Below are 23184 nucleotides of genomic sequence, written 5' to 3'. Positions count from 1 at the left end.
AAGAACTAATTTAAATTTGCATTTCGTAAGATTTATCACTTATTTAAGAAAGAAATGCTTTCTAACAAAAATAATAATTCATATTTAATATTTGAATTCAAATTTTTTGATTAATAGTGAAAGAATCTTATCTATCCGTCACAATCTTTATTGATAAAATGCAATTGACAAGGACAATTAATTTTAAGTAAAGTAAAAACACGTATGTTGAATTTTAAGGCAATGTGCGTATGTTATAATTTTAGAACAATATTATAGTTTATTAGCACTATATAAGAGAATGTTATAGTTCTAATTTAATATTTGTTTTTTTTAACTAAATAATCTGATATTTAAAATTATTAATCCACTAAATTTAAGTGTGTTGGATAAGTTAGATGAGGGAAATAAAAAGTTTATCATTTTCCTGCTCAAAATAATAAGTCTAGTTAGAGGTGAAGTCTTTTTATTTGATTTTTAAATGTGCAGTTTCCTCCTTATAATTTCTGCCACTAAATGGTAAAGAGTGAAGAATTAAAAATTTACATATAATAATATTTTGGAGTATTTTCTTTGTCTGAATTTATGTGACACAATCAGAATTTTGAAAGCTTATCAGTTTTTTTTTTAAATATTTGTAGTTATTATTTATTTTAATTATAGTATTTTTATGTAATTTTCAAATACATAAATTTTAGTTTTTTAAAAAAACTTAAAGCTTATATATTTGAATTCACGATTAAAGTTTAAGAGTTTGAATCTCAAAATTTCAACCATGCCACATAAATAGGCACCCTTGTCCTAATTTATATGACATAGTTCGAATTTTGAGTGTCAAACAATAAAAAAAATTACTGCAGTTTATTCGTATATCCTTTAAATATTTTAAATTATTAATTCTGGTAGCTTATCGTACTTTTATGTAATTTCTAAATATGTAACGTACAGAAATCCCATTAGTTTAGTAGTACCTAATTACCTCCCTTCCCTTCACTTTTCATTATCACGAAACTTTACCAGATTTAGATTTCACATACATGTATTTACCATGTTCAAATACATGTATCTTGGATACATAAAGTCAAAATTAGGTGTAATTTGTTTTAGGTACACTGTATCTAAGTGAATTCACATGTATTTGACTCTCTCGCTCGCCTCTCTCCTCTCTCACTCATCTCTCTATGTATATGATATTCCATATACATGTATTTAGTGTAATCACATATATTTGACATACATAGAATATCTCACTCGTCTCTCTTCCCACTTTGGTGTATTTGATAGCAAAATACATATATCTGACTTAAAATCTAATATAAAATTATATTAGTGAAACAATATATAATTAATTCAAAATGTATTAAATATGATAGAATTGTTTGTCCAATAAAGTAATTTATTTTTTTAGGAAAAATAGAGAAATTGACTATCAAAATTTAAATTATTTCTTATAAATTAAAATGTTTTATAAAATTTAGGAGGTAATAAGTAAGAAAATATCCATCATCTCTCGTACTGTATTTATTGACTTGACTGAGTAGCAAACTGGCAACCCCATAGTGCCCCCCACACAGCTTAGCGAAAATCAAACATCCCAACTACTACTACTGCTTACCCGCCATTTCTTTCTATTCATTAACCATGAAAAGTCCAAATACCCAATTTTCCGGTGGTGGCCGGAGATCTAGTTCCGGCGCTGTATCTATGTCTTCCAGCTCCGTGGGTTCCCGTACATCTGATCGTCTTCCTCATTCACCTAGTTCATCCAACTACTCCTCAACTACTACTGCAATTTCTCAAAAGTCAAATTCCGGCAGGAATCCGGTCATATTCGCCGTCAAATCCATTGCAGAAGCTTTTGCATCCTGTTTCACTCCGCCGGAGCCTAAATCTTCGAGTACTAATTTTGGTGATTCCGATTCATTTAAAGCTCCTTCAGGTATGTTGAAATTTTTTTATACACCGACACATGGAACATGATTTTCATTAAGGATTTAAAAATATGAAGAAGTAAATAGATGAAGAAGCGAAATGATTCAACTATATGTACATAAAAAATAATTTTAATCATGTACATATACAATATAATTTTTCCCTAAAAGGCGATTCAAATGAAATCCCTTGACCCTACCTAGCTCCACCCCTGCCCTCTGACAATACAAAAATAATATGCTTTACACAATCAATTTTAATTGGAAGTCTTTGCATCTATGTGCTTTTGAGGCTTATTAACCCAGTAATTTCATCAATTCTGGCAATTTGGGTTCAGCCATGAACAAAGATAGATCCAGTGTAAAAGCAATAGGTTCATGTGCATCCATTATTTACACTGTAATAGGTTCATAAGCATCCATTATTCTTACCTTTGAACTAGACAATGTACATAAAAAGAATTATATCAATTTGTTTGTCTGATGCTGATTTGATATAGAGTTTTAGAAGTAAAAAAGACTTTTAAATCTTGTAGTCTTAAACTAAAGATACGTAAAATATGCCAAAATTTCCTTTAATCTCGTGGTCTTAACACATGTTAGGTAAAAAGTTGGAATTAAGGAGTTGTCAAAAAAAGGAAAGAGACAATCTTTTTGATACGGACGAAAAAAGAAAGTAAGACGGAAAAATTGAAATGGACAGAGGAGAAAATTTCAATATGTATCATGTATGTGATAAATATTGGGTACACCTTTGACAATCTACAACATGCATTAGCTTTTTACCATTTGGGCTGTGCTTTGAGTGGAAAGGAAAATAATGCATTTTACATATTGGATTCATTTTAGCATTAATTGATAACACTACAGTAAATTAGATGGAGCTACAAGAATGTGTTTGACTTCCAAGTTTGAGTATGTTTCTCATAACAAGAATACAAAACTTGACTTCCTAATATTCAATTTAGAGGTTTTATTAACTCATCAGAAGTATAGAAGAGAGACTAGAATAGACCATAGCAGGGGCAGACCTACCTTTGTCCAAGGGGTGTCACTCGACACCCCTTCGTTGAAAAATACATTGTATATAGAGGTCAAATTTTGGTTTAATAAATTTATATACAAGTATTGATACCTCTTGACACAAGTTAAAGGCTTAGCCTAGTGGTTAAGGTGCTGTGAAAATTTCTTAAGGTCATGTGTTCAAGGCCTACTAGCCTCCCGCTACTGGACCATAGGGTATCTTGACTCTTGAGAAGTGATGAAGTGAACATTTTGCTTGAAAATGTGTAAAAGATTTTCTTGTTGAAGTGTAAGACCAACCTAAGTTCGAAATTGGATGCTTAGTTTTGGTTGGAGGGATTGAGGTTTATTTATGTTATAATAGATTGAAAATTAATCATGTAATGCCTATAGGAACAAAACCTTGCAGGTACAAGTTGATGGAGCTTTTTCATCATAGTTGTAGACGTATACATTTACATTAAATTTATCATAAATGAACGAGTACAATGGTACTTGTATACATTGACTTAATCTTGTATATATATTGTAATTTTTCGCTGAAGGGTGGTTTAGATGTGCCCCTTGGCCCCTACGTAGCTCCGCCCCTGCACTGACAACAGAAAAAGAATATGTTTTACACAATCACCTCACCCAAAATATAATTACATGTAACTGTTCAACGTTCATAACAATCAGGAAAATAGGGTCAGTAACTATGTGCTTTTGAGGCTTATTAACCCAGTAATTTCATCAATTTTGTCATTTGGGTTCAGCCATGAATAAATATAGATCCAGTGTAAAAGCAACAGGTTCATGTGTATCCATTGTCTTGCCTTTGAAGTAAACAACGTACATTAAAAAAAAATATATTCTTGTTTCAATTTGTTTGTCTGATTTTGACTTGACAAGGAATTTAAGAAAATAGAACAAACTTTTGAATCTTGTGGTCTTAAACTAAACTAAAGATATGTAGAATATACCAAAATGTCCATCCTGTGGTCTTAAACATGTCATGTAGAAAGTTAGAATTAAAGCGTTGTCAAAATAGGAAAGAGACATTCTATTTGAAACAGACTAAAAAGGAAAGTAAGACAAACAAATTGAAACAGAAGGAGTAGAAAATTCCAATATGTATCATGTATATGATAAATATTGCCTACACCTCTGTCAATCTACAACATGCATTAGCTTTTTACCATTTGGATGTTGAGGCTGTGCTTTGAATGGAAAGGAAAATAATGCATTTCACATATTGGATTCATTTTATTATTAATCAATAGCACTACAGTAAATTAGATGGAGCTACAAGAATGTGTTTGACTTCGAAGTTCCATTTCACATTGATCGGTTATGCAGAGTTAGTATGTTTGTCACAGCAAGAATACAAAACTTGACTTGCTAATATTCAATTTAAAGATTAATATTTACTCTGCATCGGACGTATAGAAGTGAGATTGGATTAGACCATAGAGTACCTCGAGAAGTGATAAAGTGAAACGTTTTGGTTATAAATGTGTAAAAGATTTTCTTGTTGAAGTGTAAGACCAACCTAAGTTCGAAATTGGATGCTTAGTTTTGATTGGAAGAAAATTAAGCCAATTCCTTGAGGGATTGAGCTTTAATCATGTTGTAATAGATTGAAAGTTAATCATGTGATGCCTTTAAGGAACAAAACCTTGCAGGCACAAGTTGATGGAGCTTTTCCATCATAGGTGTAGGCATACACATTACTTCAAATTTATCATAAACAAATGAGTACAGTGGTACTTGTATACAATAACAACAAACAACAACAAACCTAGTGTAATCCCACAAGTGGGACAGTGATGCTTGTATACATTGACTTAAATTATGTCTCCGTCTATGCTCAAGGCCATTGGACAGTATCTGACAACTGTACATGAGTTGTTTATGTTGGCCGTAAAGATATAGTCAAGGAGGAGTATATTTCCCCCATGGTTAAAGCAACAGATATCTTAGTGTCTGAATTGTAGTAGATGAATTTTGAGCTTAGTAAACATTAGCCAATAGTTATGAGGTTTATCGGGTGAAAATACACTAAACTTTGCCAATGGCTGTAATTAGCCAACAATTGGTGGAAATTCACTGCAGATGAGGTATAAACACCTAAAATATTTAGCCAACATTTTATAGCGACAGGGAATTTTCAGGCAATGATTTTGTGTAGTTGAGTACTCATTGTAATTCGGCACTATGGAATCATATCGTTTGCTTTCCTCTATTTCTGCCTTTTCAATCTCCATTTGACTTCGTCCATTTGAAAATCAAAGAGGAGTAGAAAATAATAATAATCGATTTCTGAACTTCATCTGGAGGCATTAAGTAAATAAATTTTGTTTGTCCTTCCCTTTCTTGTTTTGCTTGGGATTTCAGCTGGATTTATTACTCTAAAAGTTTTCCTTGTTTCATTCTTAAATATCCCGTTGATGTTGATTTTTTGTCTTGTAATGAAAATTGAATGATATAAATTCTGTACAGTCTTGAGTTGGAATTTGCTGTTTCCCTTAATTCCACGAGCTGAAAGACTGATAAAACTCCACTTAGTTTGTATTTCATTTTATAGGAAAAGGAAGTTCACTAAATACTTCAAAAAGATTCTTCACATTTTAGTTGGTTGGAAATTTTCAGTTGCATCTGATGGCGGAAGGAAGAAGAGACACAGTAGCAGTAGCAGTAGAGGTCGAAGCATCTATGGTAGTGAAAATAATTCAATTCATACAAAAGAGGCAGGGAGTATTAAATTCAACATGGAAGATATTTATAAGGCCACAAAGAACTTCTCCCCAAGCCTTAAAATTGGTCAAGGAGGTTTCGGGATAGTTTACAAGGGTTGCCTACCGGATGGAACAGTTGTTGCAATCAAACGCGCCAAAAATGTACACTTAGTTACTTACTATTAATATCAAGCTTGTTCCTGTATATGTTCAAGAACTTGAATATGCTAAAAATTTGGCAAGAGTACTTAACTGCCTTGTATTTGCAGAATATACATGATAAACACTCGGGAGCTGAATTTCGAAGTGAGGTTCGAACTTTAGAAAAAATAGAACATCTAAATTTAGTGAAGTTTTATGGGTTCTTGGAGCATGGAGAAGAAAAGATTTTGGTTGTTGAGTATGTCCCTAATGGAACTCTTAGGGAACACTTGGATAGTGAGTTCTTGATCTTGCTTCTGAGTTTTCATTTTCCATCAATGTTTGGCTCTGGCATTCACAATTGCGGCTTTCAATGCTTATGTCATTTAACGATGCAGGTGTCAGTGGAAATGTTCTTGATTTCGCGTCAAGACTAGACATCGGAATAGATGTAGGACATGCAATTACATATTTGCATATGTATACAGGTACAAGTGAATTATGTGCATTACAGGTTTTCTTGAATTCTTGGCTTATTTATCTAGGATTTCTCTGTTCTTCCGATATATCATAAAAAGAAAAGGGTGCTTTGGTTGCAGATCACCCTATTATCCATCGAGACATCAAGTCTTCCAATATTCTCCTCACTGAAAACCTTCGAGCTAAGGTGGCCGATTTTGGTTTTGCTAGGCTAGCAGCTGACACTGAGTCAGGAGCCACACATGTTTCTACCCAAGTTAAAGGGACAGCAGGATACTTAGACCCAGAATACCTGAGTACCTATCAACTTACTGAGAAGAGTGATGTCTATTCATTTGGTGTTTTACTTGTGGAACTTGTTACTGGAAGGCGCCCAATCGAGTCAAAAAAAGAAATCAAAGAGCGCATTACCGCAAGATGGGTATGATTCTTTCTTAAGAGTATAATTTTTAATAAATGAAATTTCTATACGATCAAGTCACCTAAAAGAATCATTCATAAATAGCGGTGGATTAGTGACATGAAAAATAAGACAAGTTATCTGCTACAACAGGTTAAAATACATTGATGGTGTAAAAAGAATTCACACCGCCACTTTATATAAGTTACATCATTTCATAATGTCAGTACAAGATGCTATTTACTGTCATTTCTTTTTAGAGATAGGCTTGTATGTTCACCAAAGAAGTATTGACAAAAGCTGGTTTATAAATGTTGGGGTTTATTTGCCCTGATTTCTTATCATAAATAAGTTTTCCTTTTAGGAAAAGGTTTTAATATTTTGACTAGTCCTTTTCTTGTAGGAAAGGTTTTAGGACTCTATAAATATAGGTTTGTTCCTTCAAACTTAATTAGCATTCACAATGTAGTCCTACGGTTTTGAGAGTTACGGTTATGGAGGAGAATTTTGTTGGGTTTTATTTGCCCTGATTTCTTACCATAAATAGGTTTTTCTTTTAAGAAAATGTTTAATATTTTGACTAGTTCTTTTCTTGTAGGAAAGGTTTTAGGACTCTATAAATATAGGTTTGTTCCTTCAAACTTAATTAGCATTCACAATGTAGTCCTACGGTTTTGAGAGTTACGGTTATGGAGGAGAATTTTGTGTACCTCCTTGTATTCCGAGTGAATTGGTTGAGGTTGTTTCTCTCTATATTTTGTACTCTCATATTTATAGTGGATTGCTCATCTCCTTTGTGGACGTAGGTTGATTGACCGAACCACGTTAAATCTATCTCTTTTGGTGTGTTTCTCGTTGGTCTTCTTACTCATGGTCTTTCGAGGTTTGCTTTGCTAGCTTTCGCATTACACCTGCTTATTTCGGTCTTAACAATAAACAGGCAATGAAGAAGTTCACCAGTGGAGATGCAATCTTAACTTTGGATCCAAGGCTAGAAAGATCTGCTGCAAATAGTTTGGCCATGGAAAAAATTTATGAACTAGCTTTGCAATGTTTGGCTCCTCATCGACAGAACCGGCCTACCATGAGAAAGTGTGCCGAGATTCTATGGAGCATCCGCAAGAATTACAGAGAACTAGCAGGCTGAAATACCCACTCTCTCTCTGGACTCACGAGCACCCTATTTGAAGAGTGAACAGAATGTATGTGTTTTTATGTTGTATGTACACATAAAAGGTAAGGGACAGAGAATGTATTTCTGATGATGAGAAAGATATCAATCAAAAAAAGACAAGACAGATTTTGGTCTGATGTGATAGTTGCATTGATATTGGAATGTATAGGGAGAAATGAGTACATTGTAATTCATGGAAATCTGGGCTTTTGGCAAAGAATTTTGAAGGGGCAACTGTCTATATCATTGGCTTGTAAGTTGTATGTATGTATGCAGTGATTTATTTGAGAAGGAATCTCAATATAACTTTTTGGTGTTTTTCTTAGGAATTGTATATCTGAGAAAGTGCTTCAAATTTCATTTCCTCCATTTTCCTTTTGATACTAAAGTTTGAGCTAATGTTTCACACTATGAGTTTTGGTAGTATTATATATCCAGGTTATGGTTAACTAGAATAACACCTTTGTTTGGATGGTTGTTACCCATTGTAATGTATTGTATTGTTAGTTTAAATATCATGTTTGTTTTAGTTGTTACTTTAATTTTAATTGTATCGTATTATTTAAATTCATTGTTAGGTAACGACGAAGTCTCGTTTTATGTAATGACCGATTTGGTGTGATCGCATTGTTATCTTAATATTTTCTTTTATTTTTTCTTTATCTATTTTATTTAATAATCTTATTTTATTCTTTACCCTACCTCTTTATAGTAGCTCTACTCCGTTATTGATGTGACATTATGACTTATCTAAGTTATAACGATGGAGAACGGTATGATCTATTCAAATGTTGTATTCATTAAAACAAAATACTATATGATACAATATTTATTACTTGAAAAGTTCATTCCTTGCTATAATTCATTGTGAAGAAACGACAGACTTAATGAATCTATATGATACATTCGAAAAACTAGTCACATTTATTTCAAGAACATATTTTAGATCTTCGGAGTGAATCACAAATAGTAAGAAAATAATTTCCTTAATAAAATGATCTTCAAATTTCTCACTTTCTCAAGTCTTTCCAAATCGATCAACTTGAAATTTCTAAAAGATAGTCTGTATTAGGGGTGTACATGGCCGGGTTGGTTCGGGTTTTTCAAATATCAAATCAAATCATTTGTGTCGGATTTTTAAATCTATAAACCAAACCAAACCAATAAAACTCGGGTTTTTCAACTTCGGGTTTTTTCGGATTTTCGGGTTTTTTCCGGAAAATTATTCATACAAACATATAATTTACTTGTACTTCATATATTTCTTAAGTCCTTCCAAAATACAACTATCTAAGGTGTTTCTTAAGAAAATAACACAAAATATTATATGAGTAATGATACTAAAATATCCAACAAAAAATAATAATAATGAAATCGCGTAAAACAAATATTCCAAATTAACAAGTCATAATGAAAATGATCATAATTTAAAAGTACTAAATCATTCTAAAATAAGTTTAATAAGTATTAGTTACATGACTAAATATTAAAGGAAATTAAAATTAGATTATGTATTTGAATAAACCAATGTAAAACCATGGAACAAATATTCAATATTATTGTCATTCTTAGTGTTGAATTGATTGTTTTTTTTGCTTTAGTATTACTTTAATTTTGATTTAAGCTTTATTATAATTACCAATATATGTGGACTATAATCTTTATTGAATCATTTAGAATTCTAAGTTTCAAACTTGAAATAATAATATATTAAAAGATAAAAACTATGAAAAAGGATAAGAAATATTTAAAAATTATATCAAAGTAAATATTTTTATGTATAAAATAAAATTTTAAAATTATATATATAATGTCGGGTTGGTTTGGTCTCGAGTTGATTTTTTTAAGTTAAAACCAAACCAAGTCAAACAAACCACTAATCGGGTTTTTTTCCTCGATTTGTGGTTTGATTCGGTTTTCGATTCGATTTTGTACACCCCTAGTCTATAATATATTTGAGCATGCTAAATATTTGGTATGAGTTATTAGCTACATTGTATTTGAAGACTGTACATGTTAAACACTCGGAAGTTGTAATGATTTGCATGACCGTTTTGTTCTTTTGAATTAATTTTCCTACTTGAACCTTCTCATAGTTTCATTATGTTATTTATGACTTACGAGAATGGATGAAGGTGATCAAATAAAAATTGCGTGAGATTTTTAATTTTGAAAGTTGAGAAGTTTGACCAAACTCAACATTTTGGGTTAACAAGCTCAAAATGGAATTCTAACAGTTTCATTAGGTTCGAAAGGTGATTATTGACTTGGTTGGATGATTGATATGAGTCCCGAGACATTCGGTAGGCATTTTGGACCATTGGATAGAAAATTCTAATTTTCTTAAAGCTTAGAGTTGACCAAGGTCAACATTTGATTAAGATGAACCTAGTAAATTTGGAGCGTGTTTTACCACTATTAATTTGTGTCTGGAAGGTCTCATATAAGTTTTGGATACTTGATCAAAGTTTGGAGTTTTAATCATGTAGTTAGTTCCTTTTGAAGATTAAATCAAAGTTTGGAGTTTGAACTATAATTCCTTTTCTCTATTTTTTCATATCGGAGAAACGAAAAATGGTCAGATTTTTCTTTTATACTTGTAAATGAAATTATATTTAACCTCTATTATGCTCTCTTGATATATTTATCTTTATTTTTCTACGTTGAACATATATTTACTCCTAAACTGTTAAATTGTTGGTCAGATTTTTTTTATTTCTCTTAATTTATATCTAATCGGCATTTTAGTTGTTAAAAATAAGGTTATTTCAAAGATTCTCAAACCTTGACACCACCGTGTGTATGGTTTTGCAGGTACTGTAATACAATTTCTCTCTAATAAAGATATGCCAATACAAATAAGAACAATAATTCAAGCAGATAAGCAAGGACAACCAAAGCTCAGAATAAAGAAATGTCAGAATAGAAATCATGGATCAAATTAAAAGACTACAATTAACAGGACAAACAAATACTCATAGGAAAAGTTACACGACAGAAAAAAAAAAAAAGTCACTCTCCATAGAGTGTAGTATGTTGTAATTCAAGCGTATATAGATCAAGATTAGGGAAAATATCTATGATATCCTGAACTAAGATGACGTGATATCAGTTCTCTTGAGCTCAATCTGCACGAGTTAAGGATGAATTAGGTTATTTTTTCCCATTAAGGTTGATTCAGGTGATGTACAAGGGAATTAGGTCCTTTACCTTCATAGATGAAGATGACAACAATGTTGAACTGTAATAAATGGTCCTTGCCATATTTAAACAAAACAACAATTAAAAAAAAAAAACACCACCTATTATCACGTTTTGTAATCTTCTTTACACCACCAAATTTAGAGGTTTTGTTCAAAATTGTCCTTAATACATCAAATAGAATTTTCTTTACATTCTTGTAATATCTCACTTTAACCATAAACATCTTAAAATTTTTAGAACTTTACCAAAATTATCTCTCAATTAACTTTTTCATTAAAACCTGGAGAAAATGGCCAAAAGCACCCCCAAGCTATTATCGAATTCTCAACTATACACTTATTCTTTACGGGGTCCTATCACCCCCTGAACCTTTTAAAAGTGAAATATTTAGCCCCTTACAAACTCACGCCCAAATTTGTATTAGGTAGTAGTCAACACGCGCTGCCACGTAATATTACCCCTTTTTATGTAAACAAATTATTTTACTTTTTTTTTGTTTTTTATTTTCATATTCTCCTTTTCTCTTTCTTTTTCATTCCTCCATTTCTTTTTCTTTGAAGGCTTCTGCAGATTTGACGACTACTGCTCTTCGACCTTCATCAAAATTATACTTGCCTGCCGGTAAAGGTAATAGACTTGCGGAGAGACTAGTATTGATTTAGATTTAACAATGTTGATATGAGAAACTCAATTGATGTTTACAACAATTTTAATAAGTGAGTCTTCTTCATCAAAGAGTTTGTTACCCAATGATTTCTTTTATGAATTCTTCTCCATTAATTGAATCTATTACTTAGTGAACTCCTCCATTAATGACTTAAAGTTCGATTCTTCTAACTTTCAGTCTTGATTTTGAGCTACCAACAAATTTTCAAAGTGAGGAAAAGTGGAGATATGATGAAAAGTATGTGATTTGAAGATGAGAATTGACTTAGTGATGAAAAGTTGATGAGGGCGGTGACCTGATAGTCGAGGTGAGTCATCGTTGGTGTCCGGATCTGATGAAGATTAAAGGGAAAAGATAAAAGAAGGTAAAAAAAAAGAAAAGGAAACAAGTTTTTTTTTATAAAAAAAGTAGAATATTAATATGAAATAAATTAAATATTTATAAAGTTAATATTTTAATTATCTTTTTATCTCTCACTCTCCCAAAGAGTGAACTACACCTTTTTTGCCACATCAGCATTTAGGGAGCAAATAATTCCACTTTAAAATAGTCCAAGGGGGTAATAGAACCCCCGTGAAGTATGAGTGTGTAGTTGAGAATCCGGCTATAGATTTGGGGGGGCTTTTAACCATTTTTTCTTAAAACCTGAATAATATTTTTGATAAGAATATAACAAAAGTTTAGTGAATGATTTTGATCATAAACTCAACAAAACTTACCTCGAACACACGGTAAATAATAGCAACTAGTTCATATACGAGAGCGATGATCCCTCCTTCCAAAACACCCAAGTGTCGACCTTTTTTCGGAGTAGACTCTTAGCTTTAAAAAATAAGACACTTGTCTTAAGCCTCCAAATTTGAGTGTCCCAATTTGTTTATTTTTTTTAGCAATAATAGAATTACTATAGGCTTCCTTAAAAATATTAAGTAGTTTGTTTTTAATTGGTTTCTATTATTTATTTTAACTTATTTCAAAAATATATTTTTGTTTGTCACCACATGATATTTTTAAGACTTTGATGTATTTTATATATTTGTAATTTAAGACTATAAGATTCAATAATCTTATATTTTCTTAAATTTTATACTTCGTATCAAATAAAAAAAAAAATTAAAAAAGAGGGAGTACTGTATATACAAAAAATAGAAAAAATCATATAAAAAAAATAAACAATTTTTCAATTAAAAATATTTTTTTACGAAATATGCTAAAAACTTTACATTTTTAAAAACTAAAAAAATAGACTTTAAATAAAATAAATGTTATAATTTTTTCAAAAATTTAAGATCTAATTTATTTATTTTATCCACCATAAAACCACATAAAAACTCCATTGATGCAGCTTCGAAACCAGTTAACCATATTCCCTCGTCTTTCCCATTGAACATAATTGTCGCAGCTCAAGTTCCAGGTTGCCGTTGGGGTTGTTGTTTTTTTGCTCCATTTGAAGTCACCGGCGAGGTGTCTAGTCGCTGAGGATTTACTTTAATATTAGCTCAATTCATCTATATAAAGGTCACTGTTTTTAAATTTTTGCTATTTCAGTTACTATTTCATTTCAATATGATTAAATCTGTTGTCTTTATTGAATTGCTGAGTGATTAGGTTATTCTGCTAATATTTTCCATACAAACCTAAAGATAATTGCCTTTCCACGCAGATCAGAGGTGGTGTTGAGGTTTTGGGAATTTTGGATGGGTTTATTTTGCAAATTGGGTCGGGTTTAATCGGTGAGTCGTGTTAAAGTAACTTAAATGCGGATCAGATTTTGAATTGTGAGAAATGAAGGTGGGAAACAAGGGGAATTAATGGTTTAGGGGTAAATGTGTGCTCAAAGTTGGACGGTAAGGGCAAATATATCAAAATGAAGTGTAATGAAAGATGATTATAATTTTTTTTGAGAAGTGCAGAGGCAAAGCTAATGCTTTTCCTTTGAAGAAACTCTGAATATCTCATGTCCATTACTGTGATTGAGTTAAAATTTTCTGAAAACAACAATAGGGTGTTCCAATAGGGTAAGGCCGAACTTTCGGTTAACTGATAAATATCTGACTCTTTGTCGGTCTGACCTAAAACAGGGCCATTGCAAAGTTAATTTGCAATGAGAAGAAGCATAGCTCGTTGTCTGGGAGGCCTAAGATCCTACTGTACTGATTCCGGAGATGGATTTCAGAGCTCCAAACTCAAAATATTTGATCGCCATCTTAAGCGCAAGCAAGTAAAGCTTCTTCTATTGCACTACTCCATATACCTTGAATATCTCCCCTAAACATCCAAATTTATTTGTGTAAAAAATCTAATTTTTAAAAATTTTCAGTTTACTTATCCATTTATACTATGTATTTTCGGTTGGATATACATGGTTGGCAGCGTGATAGAGCGGCGTGGTTGATGAAGCCAAAGGACTCTCTTGTTGATACTGTGGCTGAGAATCTACTGGATCGATTGGAGGTATTTAGTTTAGCCTTCGTTTTTCCTTACTTTTTCTTGTACAACTAATTTTCGTGAGGTTTTTGGTTTACAACAACAACATAATGACATACCTATTGTAATTGTATAAACGGGATAGAGAGGTTGTTTCTGATAGACCCTCGTCTCAAATGAATAGCTTTTGAATCAGGATTGTAAGAAAAATATGACAACAAAAGAACTAGATACAAAGCAAATGAATTAACATATAGTAATACACATTGAAGAAGAGAATGCACCACTAGCACACCACCAAATAATAATAAAACTAATACTGAGAAGAGGCGTGGAGGAGGCTAGCCCCTTACCTTTCTCACATAAGTGCAACAACACTCGGCTACCTATTAGCCTTCTACCCTTATCCTTGACCTTCATACCTTCCTATCTAGTGTCATTAGGGTCATGTCCTCAGTAATTTGTTTCAACCATATTTATGTTTTAACCATAATGAAACAACAACAACATAGTCATTGATATCCCACAAGTGAGGTCTGGGGAGGGAAGAATGTATGCAGACCGTACCACTACCTTGTGGAGGTAGAGAGGCTGCATCCGAAAGACCTCGTCTCAAGTGCAACAAATCCTGGTAAATGACGAAGGAGCCAGTGAAGAAGACTTTTTTTAACCATACTGCAAAAAACTAATTTTTACTTTTTATGTTCCGGTCATTTCTAGTTTTGAGTATAACTTTTCTTCCTATCCATGCTGAAAGGTTGACACTGACAAAAGAATTAAACAGTAACACCGATTAGGGAGGAGAAAGTAATGACATACAAAAGGAGAGGTGAGTTAGAACATTATGAGCATACTCTACCATCTAATAATGAACTCCATAAAATTACAACTGGTTGGAAAGGGTTTAGGGTAGTAAACTGTTGGCCAATACTTTGAAAACTCATATGCAAACCATGACCATATTTTTTATCATCCTACCTCAAATGGGTCATTATTAGATTGAGTATCCCCTGGTTCAATTGAATGCTATATGTTCAAACTAACAAAAATTACCTTTTCATGATTTCACTACTTTACTCCTGTGATCTTGCTCTATTTGCTATCCTTCACAATATAACAATGCGTGAGTAGTTGCCCCTTCTGAAGATCGATGAATTTAGTGAGTTGATAGAGAAATATATGGGTTCAGTTGTATCGTTCTTTAAATAAAGATTAGATTACCTATCATATTAAGGTTAGGATATTATGTTCAGAAGGATGCCTAATTACCATTTTTTTTTTAAAATTTGGTGAATACGACTAGTAAATTTTGACATCATGTGCACTAATGTACTTCCTATCACTATAAGATCTATAACTATTGTTTAAGAAACAACAGTCAGTTTTAGATTTTGAGAAGATAAAGTGGTAGGTGAGACACTTTCTTTTCTAATAAGTCATCTATCCAAATTATCTGCCTAGCGGGGAAGTCATATAGCTTAGGCTTAGGTAGTTGGGTTGCATGTCTTTTAGGATCCTGGATAACTCATGTTCTCTTAAATGTCATTTGGTTCATGGATTAATTATTGTGAATTTTATTGCACAGATTATTATGCTATCAGCTGTGAATATTAATGCAGGGATTGTTATGCTTGAATAATAAAAATAATGTAGGAATTGTTATATAGTGTATAATAATGCACTAAGTTGTTTATGCAGCAATTGCCTATTTTAAGGGTATTTTCTTTTTAGATAGCCCATACATAGATTCTCACATAAGTTATGTCAGTATTAGTAATGGAGTTTAATGCCAAAAGTTAATAGCTGCATTAGTGGGTTTATGCCGAAAATCGAGTGTTGTATTAGTTAGGTAGAGATTTCATTAGTATGCTCAGTTAAATATTGCAAAAGAAATGCTGTATGCTGAATTTATGCAAGGAATATCTTTCCTTATGCAGCCAGCAGAATAACCCCTAATAGATTGGGATGCCATGGATCTGTTGCCACACATATGACTAAAAACAATTCTATGAGTTTGTTGTTGATATACATTAATTGCTTGCCTAACAATTGCTGTGCTTTAATAGTGTCTCATCTAACAAGAGTTCAAGATTTACATCTTTTTTATTTTGCAGGATTGTAAGAAAACATTTCCTACGGCATTGTGTATGGGGGGTTCTCTAGAAGCTATCAGACGATTACTGCGCGGACGCGGTGAGAAGAAAGTTTCTTGAGTCACATGTTTTAACTATGGTTTCTTGATATTACTTGGTTTTTGACTTGTCGGTCCAAAAATTTCATATTAAACATTACTTTTTGAAAAAACAAAACGATGCTTTCATTTTGCATAATTGTTAAGGAAAATAGTGAAATTTTATTTAGTTAGTGTAGTAGTAGTTAAACATGTCTTACACACTATAAATTTAAGAAAATCATACTAGCTTGAAGCAGTTACTTCTTTGGATTTCTTGTCTCCTCCTTTTGGGTGTTATATATCTGGGGTTGCACCACCCTTGAATGCGTTTATCTGATAAATTATTTTTAATAGCTATTATGTAAGTGGAGCAAAATTAGACAAAATTGTGGTACCTAAACTTAAATGATTTAGGTATGCAATCTCCTAGGAGAATGACATGATGATCAAGATGCAAGTATCCAATGATATAGACGAAGTGCGCACAAGTTGGTTCGACACCATTGTTATCAAAATTAGAAAGAAAGAGATATTGAAAGGACCAAATATGCATATCAAGGACTTGAAAACCCAATTTATCATTGTTATTTAAGTAGAAAGAAGAGATAGAAAAAGGACCAAAAATGCATATCAAGGACTTGAAAACTCAGTTAAAGAATTTAACAGTTCTTGCACCCAGAGGTGTGGTCTAGTGATCAATGAAGTGTGAAAGGTTTTGGGAGACCAAGGATCAACTTCCAGTAGAGATAAAAAACGCTAGGGCCTAGGTGATTTGTTTCCAACTGCCTAAGTCTTATCACTTATGGGGTAGTTACCTGGTACTTATACTGGTGGGAGGAAGCAGGTAACCGATACTATTTATCGAGATGCATGTAAGTAACCTTTTTCCTATTGTTTGTTCATTTTTGATATAAAGAAGCAATTCCCAGTGATGCTTGAATAGATCTTTTCGGAATCCTTCTGCCTCACTTAGCCTTGTAACCTTTTTGGGCATCCTCTATTTGCCTTAAACTACATATATAATTATCTTGCATTTTCAAAAGACAAAAATAACAGTACTCCATAAGTTGTCTCCATTATAAAGATAGATCTCATTCATTCATCTGTCACTAAGTCACTTGGGAATATGATTCTTAGAAGAAATTAGCCCGCCAACCAAAAATAATGCTCAAACCAACTTTGGCTCATACTGAAATTGAGTAATAATTTTGACCCTTCACGAACCATTTGATTAACATGCTTATATTGTTCCAAGAAACTAGAGCATGATTTTGGGCGTACCTGTTGCTTTTCAGGTGGCATCGAGAAATTACTTATGATGGATACATCATGGGACATGGTAAAATTGTGTAAAGATGCTGAGCAGCAAATGCCAACTGATAACATTGAAACATCATACGTTATTGGTGATGAAGAATATTTGCCCGTGAAAGAAAAGTACGTGTAACTTTGACGCTGTCCTTAATGAATGATGGGAATACCTTATTGACAAAGTAAGAAATAACATCCTTTTTTCATTCTGTTGTTTCACATGGGAAGTTCTGTTGACATGGTCATTAGCTGCTTGGGACTCCATTGGACAAATGATCTTCCTGGGGCAATGATACAGGTGCTTGCTGTATTTGGTTGGACGCACAGATTACATTTCCCTCTAGTATTTAGTCATTTTCCTTTTTCATTCTTGAACTTCAAATGGCATATCACCAAAGACACTTACTATAACTGTACTTCTACCAGAGCAGATTGGCTTTAAAGCCAGATGGCTTATTCTTGGCGGCTATTCTTGGCGGAGAAACATTGAGGTATTTCACTACCATTATATCAAGTGCATAGTGCATACAGTCTCTATGTTTGTAGAACCTAAATGTTCGTCATCTTGTTGATATTATCTTAGGGAGCTGCGGATAGCTTGCACTATTGCACAAATGGAGCGTGAAGGAGGCATCAGTCCACGATTATCACCCTTGGCACAAGTATATTTTTGAAATTTGGCTATACACTGATTCTGAAAATTGTTTCATAGGTCTAGATTTCTAAATATAATCAAGACTAGCAGTAATTTTGAAATTCCTAGAGTAATGAATCTTTAACAATCTTATATACAAATATTATTTATAAAATCTTACAACAGACGCTTCTAGTCAGTTTGTCATGGTGACCAATTTTGGCCACTGTATCTTTTGAAATCAAAGATACAGTGGTCACTGTATCATGGGCCATTTTTTTTGGAAACATAGGTCTTAGCGCTTAAGGATGTATTACATGAGCTGAATTTGTCAAATTTAGTAAATTGACTATGCTCTTACTTTTTTATTTCATATCAGTGGGTCAACCAAATTTCTTTTTTGTTAAGTTTCTGTTTTAATTCAATTGACGAACATTCCCGTATAACACAATTGTTTCACATTTCTCAAAAAAATGATAAGACCGTTTCTCTTCAAGATACACAATTTCTATTGTTTTGCATTCATGGTAGTATGACTTTGGCATGTTGAGTGGTTATAGTTTTCACTTAACTGCTATTTGAGAGAAGGGAGTGTCGGAGTATATGGAATGAGGAAGGATTTTTTTCATTGTCAAATGTGGGTTTCAGTGTGTGGACGGTCTAGTGAAGTTCTGTTCAACTGCAGTCCGCAATGTGCATTGTTTTCTACTAACATTAAAGGCTCATGGCCTGCTGAAGGGTTACCTGCTTCTCTGGCAGTAACGTGTCATTTCTTGTAATTTACCTTGTACTCCTCTTCCATCCCTGGGGAATGGGGTAACTTTAAGGAGGCAGTTATATATCACAATCACAATGAACACTGGAAACATGAGCAAGAATCTCTAAATTTTATAAAGAGCATTGCTATCATGGCAATTGAAGACTCAGCTATTACTTCATTGTTGGTTATTAAGCAATTAACTGATAAATATTATATATTGTTCATTAGATGAAGCAAAGGTTTGTGTTGAACTGTGAAGAGAAACTCACCAAAAAGAGAAGGCATCATGTGAAAGAGCATATATTTTTTTTGCTGCAGGTGCGTGATGCTGGCAATCTCTTGACTAGGGCAGGCTTTACTCTTCCTGGGGTTGACGTTGATGAGTATACAGTTCGATATAGCAGTGGTAAGAGTTATGCTTCATGCTTTGGTTTCCAACCTCGTATTCGAGCAGACAGTGGCAGGAACCTCCTGTACCTTGCATGAATCCATATCTGGATATTAAGATTTTAACAGCAATGCCCTTGTTATGCCGCCTTGCTCTCCACTTTTTGCTTGTACTCTTTTCTAGCTTTCTGTAATGTTTTCTTTTATCATATATATGGACATACTTTCTTCTAAATCTATCAGGTCTCCCGCATCATCCAAAAATTCCTGTTTACACCCAAAATAAAACAAGGACTCAATTCATCTTGGTCTTCTTAATGGAGTTGCTTTTGTTTTCAAAACATCTTGATGAGTTCCTTTCTTTCCCCGCTATCCACCTTATACAAACTGAAATGAATTTTCCATCTGTCTTTCTCTTCATTTCTTGTATCAATTCCCTTCCAGTGGTTCAGAAGCTCCAGTGTGGTTCTAGGAACGAACCAAGTAACCGCAATCATAGAAGATAACATGTGCCACATATATGTATTGAGCATTATTTTCTACTTCCTGTCCACAAAGAAAACATCTTCTGCAAATCTGGAATCCTCTTCTTTGTAAGTTCTCATGTTTTACACATTCCTTTTTCACCACTAACCAAACAAAACAGGAATACTTTTAGAGTGATTTTTGATCCTGCAAATGTGTTTCCAAGGCCACACCAGTCATTGAAGCATTATGGTTTAGATTCCAGTATGCAGCCTTTACTGTAAATGCATCTCTGATATTCAGCTTCCAAACTAATTTATGTATGGTTTCTGATGTACCCTTAAAAGATTCAAGAGTTTGGAGGAAGTTAGAGAGTCTTTCTAGTTCCCAATCATTTCAATAATCTTCTAAAGCTCATATTCCATCCTTTGGGGCTCCAGACTTGGCTTACCAGTGCTTTTTTTTAGAGACTTGGAGGGAATAAGCCAGGGAAAAGGTTTTTCAAACTTCCTTGCCCAATCAGTGTTCTTCCTAGAAAGATGTCTTCAAGGCAACTTTGATCCTGATATTGCTACTGAAAGCTGACTACAAGTTTCTGATGGTCTTCCAAATGGAATTCTCTTTCGTTTTTATACTATTATTAATTTTTATTTTCTTGTGAGGTGAGACGGAATTGACCTGGTAGATTTCTTTACAAAGAAGAAAGAATAATTCTCTTAAGTATGCAAATCAGGAAAGTAGTGAAGAGTTCTATACATCAATCTCTTTTTAAAGCTTTTGTGTGACCAGTCATTTTATGGAGCTTAAAAGGTCATGCTTAACTCGTTGCCTCTTTCTATCTCCCTGCTTTTGCACTCTAAGTATCTCTTGTGTTCTATTTGATTTAGATATGTCTCTCAATATGGCACACTCAATGCATGTAAATTGTAAGGTAATCTACTTAAAATATTATTTCTGTTATAGTTCTGCGAGATATATACACTTTCAGGCTATGTTGCTCATACTCTTTGAAATTGCCAATAGGTGCATGTTTGATACTTTATGAATAGTGTGCATTTTTGGAGGATCTGACATGGGTGTGACACCATCTTGGAGAGTCCAAGCAACACAGCTTCCAGGAATTTAAAATTAACCCTGCTTCAGTCGAATCTGAAAGCTTTTGTTTCACTAGTTCTTTCCTATATCTGGAGCTTCAGAACCTTGACAGTTGTTGCCTTCTTCTGCCCCCCTTCTTTTGGCAGTGTGCAATGTACATTTCATTCCTTTTCCTTTAGATATATTTTTCGGGATGAGTCTCAATGGTTGCAAGCTTATGTATTCTGCAAACTAGAATTCCCAGCTGATGTTCTTACTTCTGTCTATTTTTGATGGATCATTGAGAATTCTCATGGAGGATCTACCTGCCTTCTTAACAACCAAAGTGTTTGCCTTTTAGATAGTTTTTATGGGCAAAATAAGATTGTCATTGGGCTCGCTAGAATTATTTGTCAGCTAGTATCTTAGCTAGTGACCACTGACCACTGACCAAGAGGTCAGATCTTTCAGAGGACTAAGCATCACTGTTATTGTTGAACATGTTATACAAAAAAATCAAGAGTTTTATCACTTGAGTATATTGAACTTTATTAAAAGTTTTTACTGGGTTGAGTGATGTATCCAGCAGGAGCAGGTTGGCTTAGTTTTGTAAGTCTTATCAAGTCTAGACAGCTACTGCCTTTATACTGTTTTTCTTAGCTTGGAAGAAAGAGAGGTGCATCAACACTGGTAGATTACGGCCCTGGTCTTTGTCAAAGTCTAAAGCCAGATTTAGCCCCCTTGAAACCGCGACTAATATAAAAATATAAGGCTAAATTTGTAAGTGTCCTTGTTATTTTCACTTCACTCCACTCGCATTTTATCTGATTATTTTCATTTATGTCCGACCACTTTATTTTCCACAAGATTCTTAAAAGTTTTTTGCCAATTTGAGTTTAAGATTCTAGGTATTGAGAAATGTGTAGCCAATATGTACTTAACCGGGTGTGACATGTTCGTTTTGTGGTCATCATTAGAAATGCCCCTTCATTTTATTATTCAGAGTAGCAATAAACTGTCTTGTATTTTGGTTGTGGATAAGCTTGCACATCTGCAATGCCATTGAGGAAGTATGCATTTCTACACTCATTCAATTACATAGTCTTTCTATATTGAATTGATTATTCTTTCTTCGTTTTGCTTGTGTGGCAGCTTTGGAGTTGATTGAACATCTCCGTGCAATGGGCGAAACTAGTGCTCTACTGCAAAGGAGCAAGGTGGTTTTCTGCTGAAATTCCTTTTATCTTTTCAACTTGAGAAGAATTGAAATTACTTAATTAATTGTGTTATTGGTTTTTATCACTCTACCATCCATCTTCTCCATGGATTAGGTATTGAAAAAGGATACAGCCCTGGCCACAGCAGCTATTTATGAGTCAATGTTTGCAGCCGAAGATGGCACAATTCCCGCAACATTTCAGGTGATTTAAGAGGAATTGATGCTGAAAGTTCTCTTTTGCTGCAGCATAGTGTAATAGAATTGTGTTTTCAGATAATATACATGACTGGATGGAGGGAACACCAATCTCAACAGAAACCAAAGAAGAGAGGCTCAGCCACAGTGTCATTCCAGGATCTCCAAAAGCAATTTGGCAGTGATGGTAGCTGCTGACTTACACTCGACATTCTTTATCGATGCAATTCTAACCTGTTATCTGATTCTTCTCAGCAGCTAGGAGATGAAAGAATGGGAACTCCAGTAATTTAGATGCTCTCTCACACCTATTAGTTCCATAAGCACCTTGCTTTCATTATCATGCAAAATAAAAGGTACTTAAACTTTCAGTAGAACCAGAGTGTACTTCAACTTTTCCTGTCTTTTGAAAAAACCATTAGTGTATGTCTCTATTACGACTAGCTGTTGTTGAAATTGGAGTGTCATTGGATTTAGAAGAGTCCATGGGTTAATTTTTCATAATTTCTTGATGTACTGTTGATGGATCATCGTTCCATTTGAAATTTTGAGCCATGCTTGGCTTGTAAATCCGAAATGAAATTGAATATTCCCATCAGTGTCACGATCCAAATTCACATGTCTAGCGCTTGATACACTACCTGACCTGAGAAAACTAAACCCATATGATGCACCCTGACCATCTGCATGAAATCATATTAACTGGGGAAGCCTTTTCGAAATCGTACATGTTTTCAAATCAAATAATAAAATGGTTTCACATCCAAAATCATACATGAAGAATTTCATATAAATAATAAAATCAAAATAAATTAATAATTCT

General features: G+C 33.4%; 2 protein-coding genes across 5 annotated transcripts; both read left to right on the top strand.

Annotated features, from left to right (window-relative positions):
* The first annotated feature begins 1493 nt into the window (after positions 1-1493).
* Positions 1494-8205, top strand: LOC102603218 (calmodulin-binding receptor-like cytoplasmic kinase 2). The gene is made up of 6 exons (XM_006358608.2): positions 1494-1918; positions 5565-5812; positions 5920-6088; positions 6190-6279; positions 6391-6692; positions 7612-8205. Exons 1-6 carry the CDS (start codon positions 1621-1623, stop codon positions 7816-7818), a joined length of 1314 nt encoding a protein of 437 aa, XP_006358670.1. The 5' UTR covers positions 1494-1620; the 3' UTR covers positions 7819-8205.
* A 4822-nt stretch (positions 8206-13027) lies between these two features.
* LOC102602645 (putative methyltransferase At1g22800) lies at positions 13028-22959 on the top strand. Of its 4 annotated transcripts, XM_015314032.1 has the most exons (14): positions 13028-13234; positions 13380-13449; positions 13798-13937; positions 14090-14170; positions 16258-16336; positions 17612-17753; positions 17856-17925; positions 18054-18118; positions 18211-18289; positions 19340-19427; positions 22100-22164; positions 22279-22368; positions 22440-22548; positions 22617-22959. In XM_015314032.1, the coding sequence occupies exons 3-14, from the start codon at positions 13821-13823 to the stop codon at positions 22628-22630; spliced, it is 999 nt and encodes a 332-aa protein (XP_015169518.1). In that variant the 5' UTR covers positions 13028-13234; positions 13380-13449; positions 13798-13820; the 3' UTR covers positions 22631-22959. The 4 variants fall into 4 exon arrangements, with proteins under 4 accessions (XP_015169518.1, XP_015169520.1, XP_006358668.1 ...); XM_015314034.1 differs by lacking the exon at positions 13380-13449 and having other exon boundaries at positions 22620-22959; XM_006358606.2 differs by lacking the exon at positions 13380-13449.
* The last annotated feature ends 225 nt before the right edge of the window (positions 22960-23184 follow it).

This window comes from Solanum tuberosum, unplaced genomic scaffold, assembly GCF_000226075.1.
Source record: "Solanum tuberosum cultivar DM 1-3 516 R44 unplaced genomic scaffold, SolTub_3.0 scf00267, whole genome shotgun sequence".
In the NCBI taxonomy this organism is placed as follows: domain Eukaryota; kingdom Viridiplantae; phylum Streptophyta; class Magnoliopsida; order Solanales; family Solanaceae; genus Solanum; species Solanum tuberosum.
The sequence above is the reverse complement of the archived record's forward strand: the minus strand, read 5'-3'. Positions and strand labels throughout refer to the sequence as shown.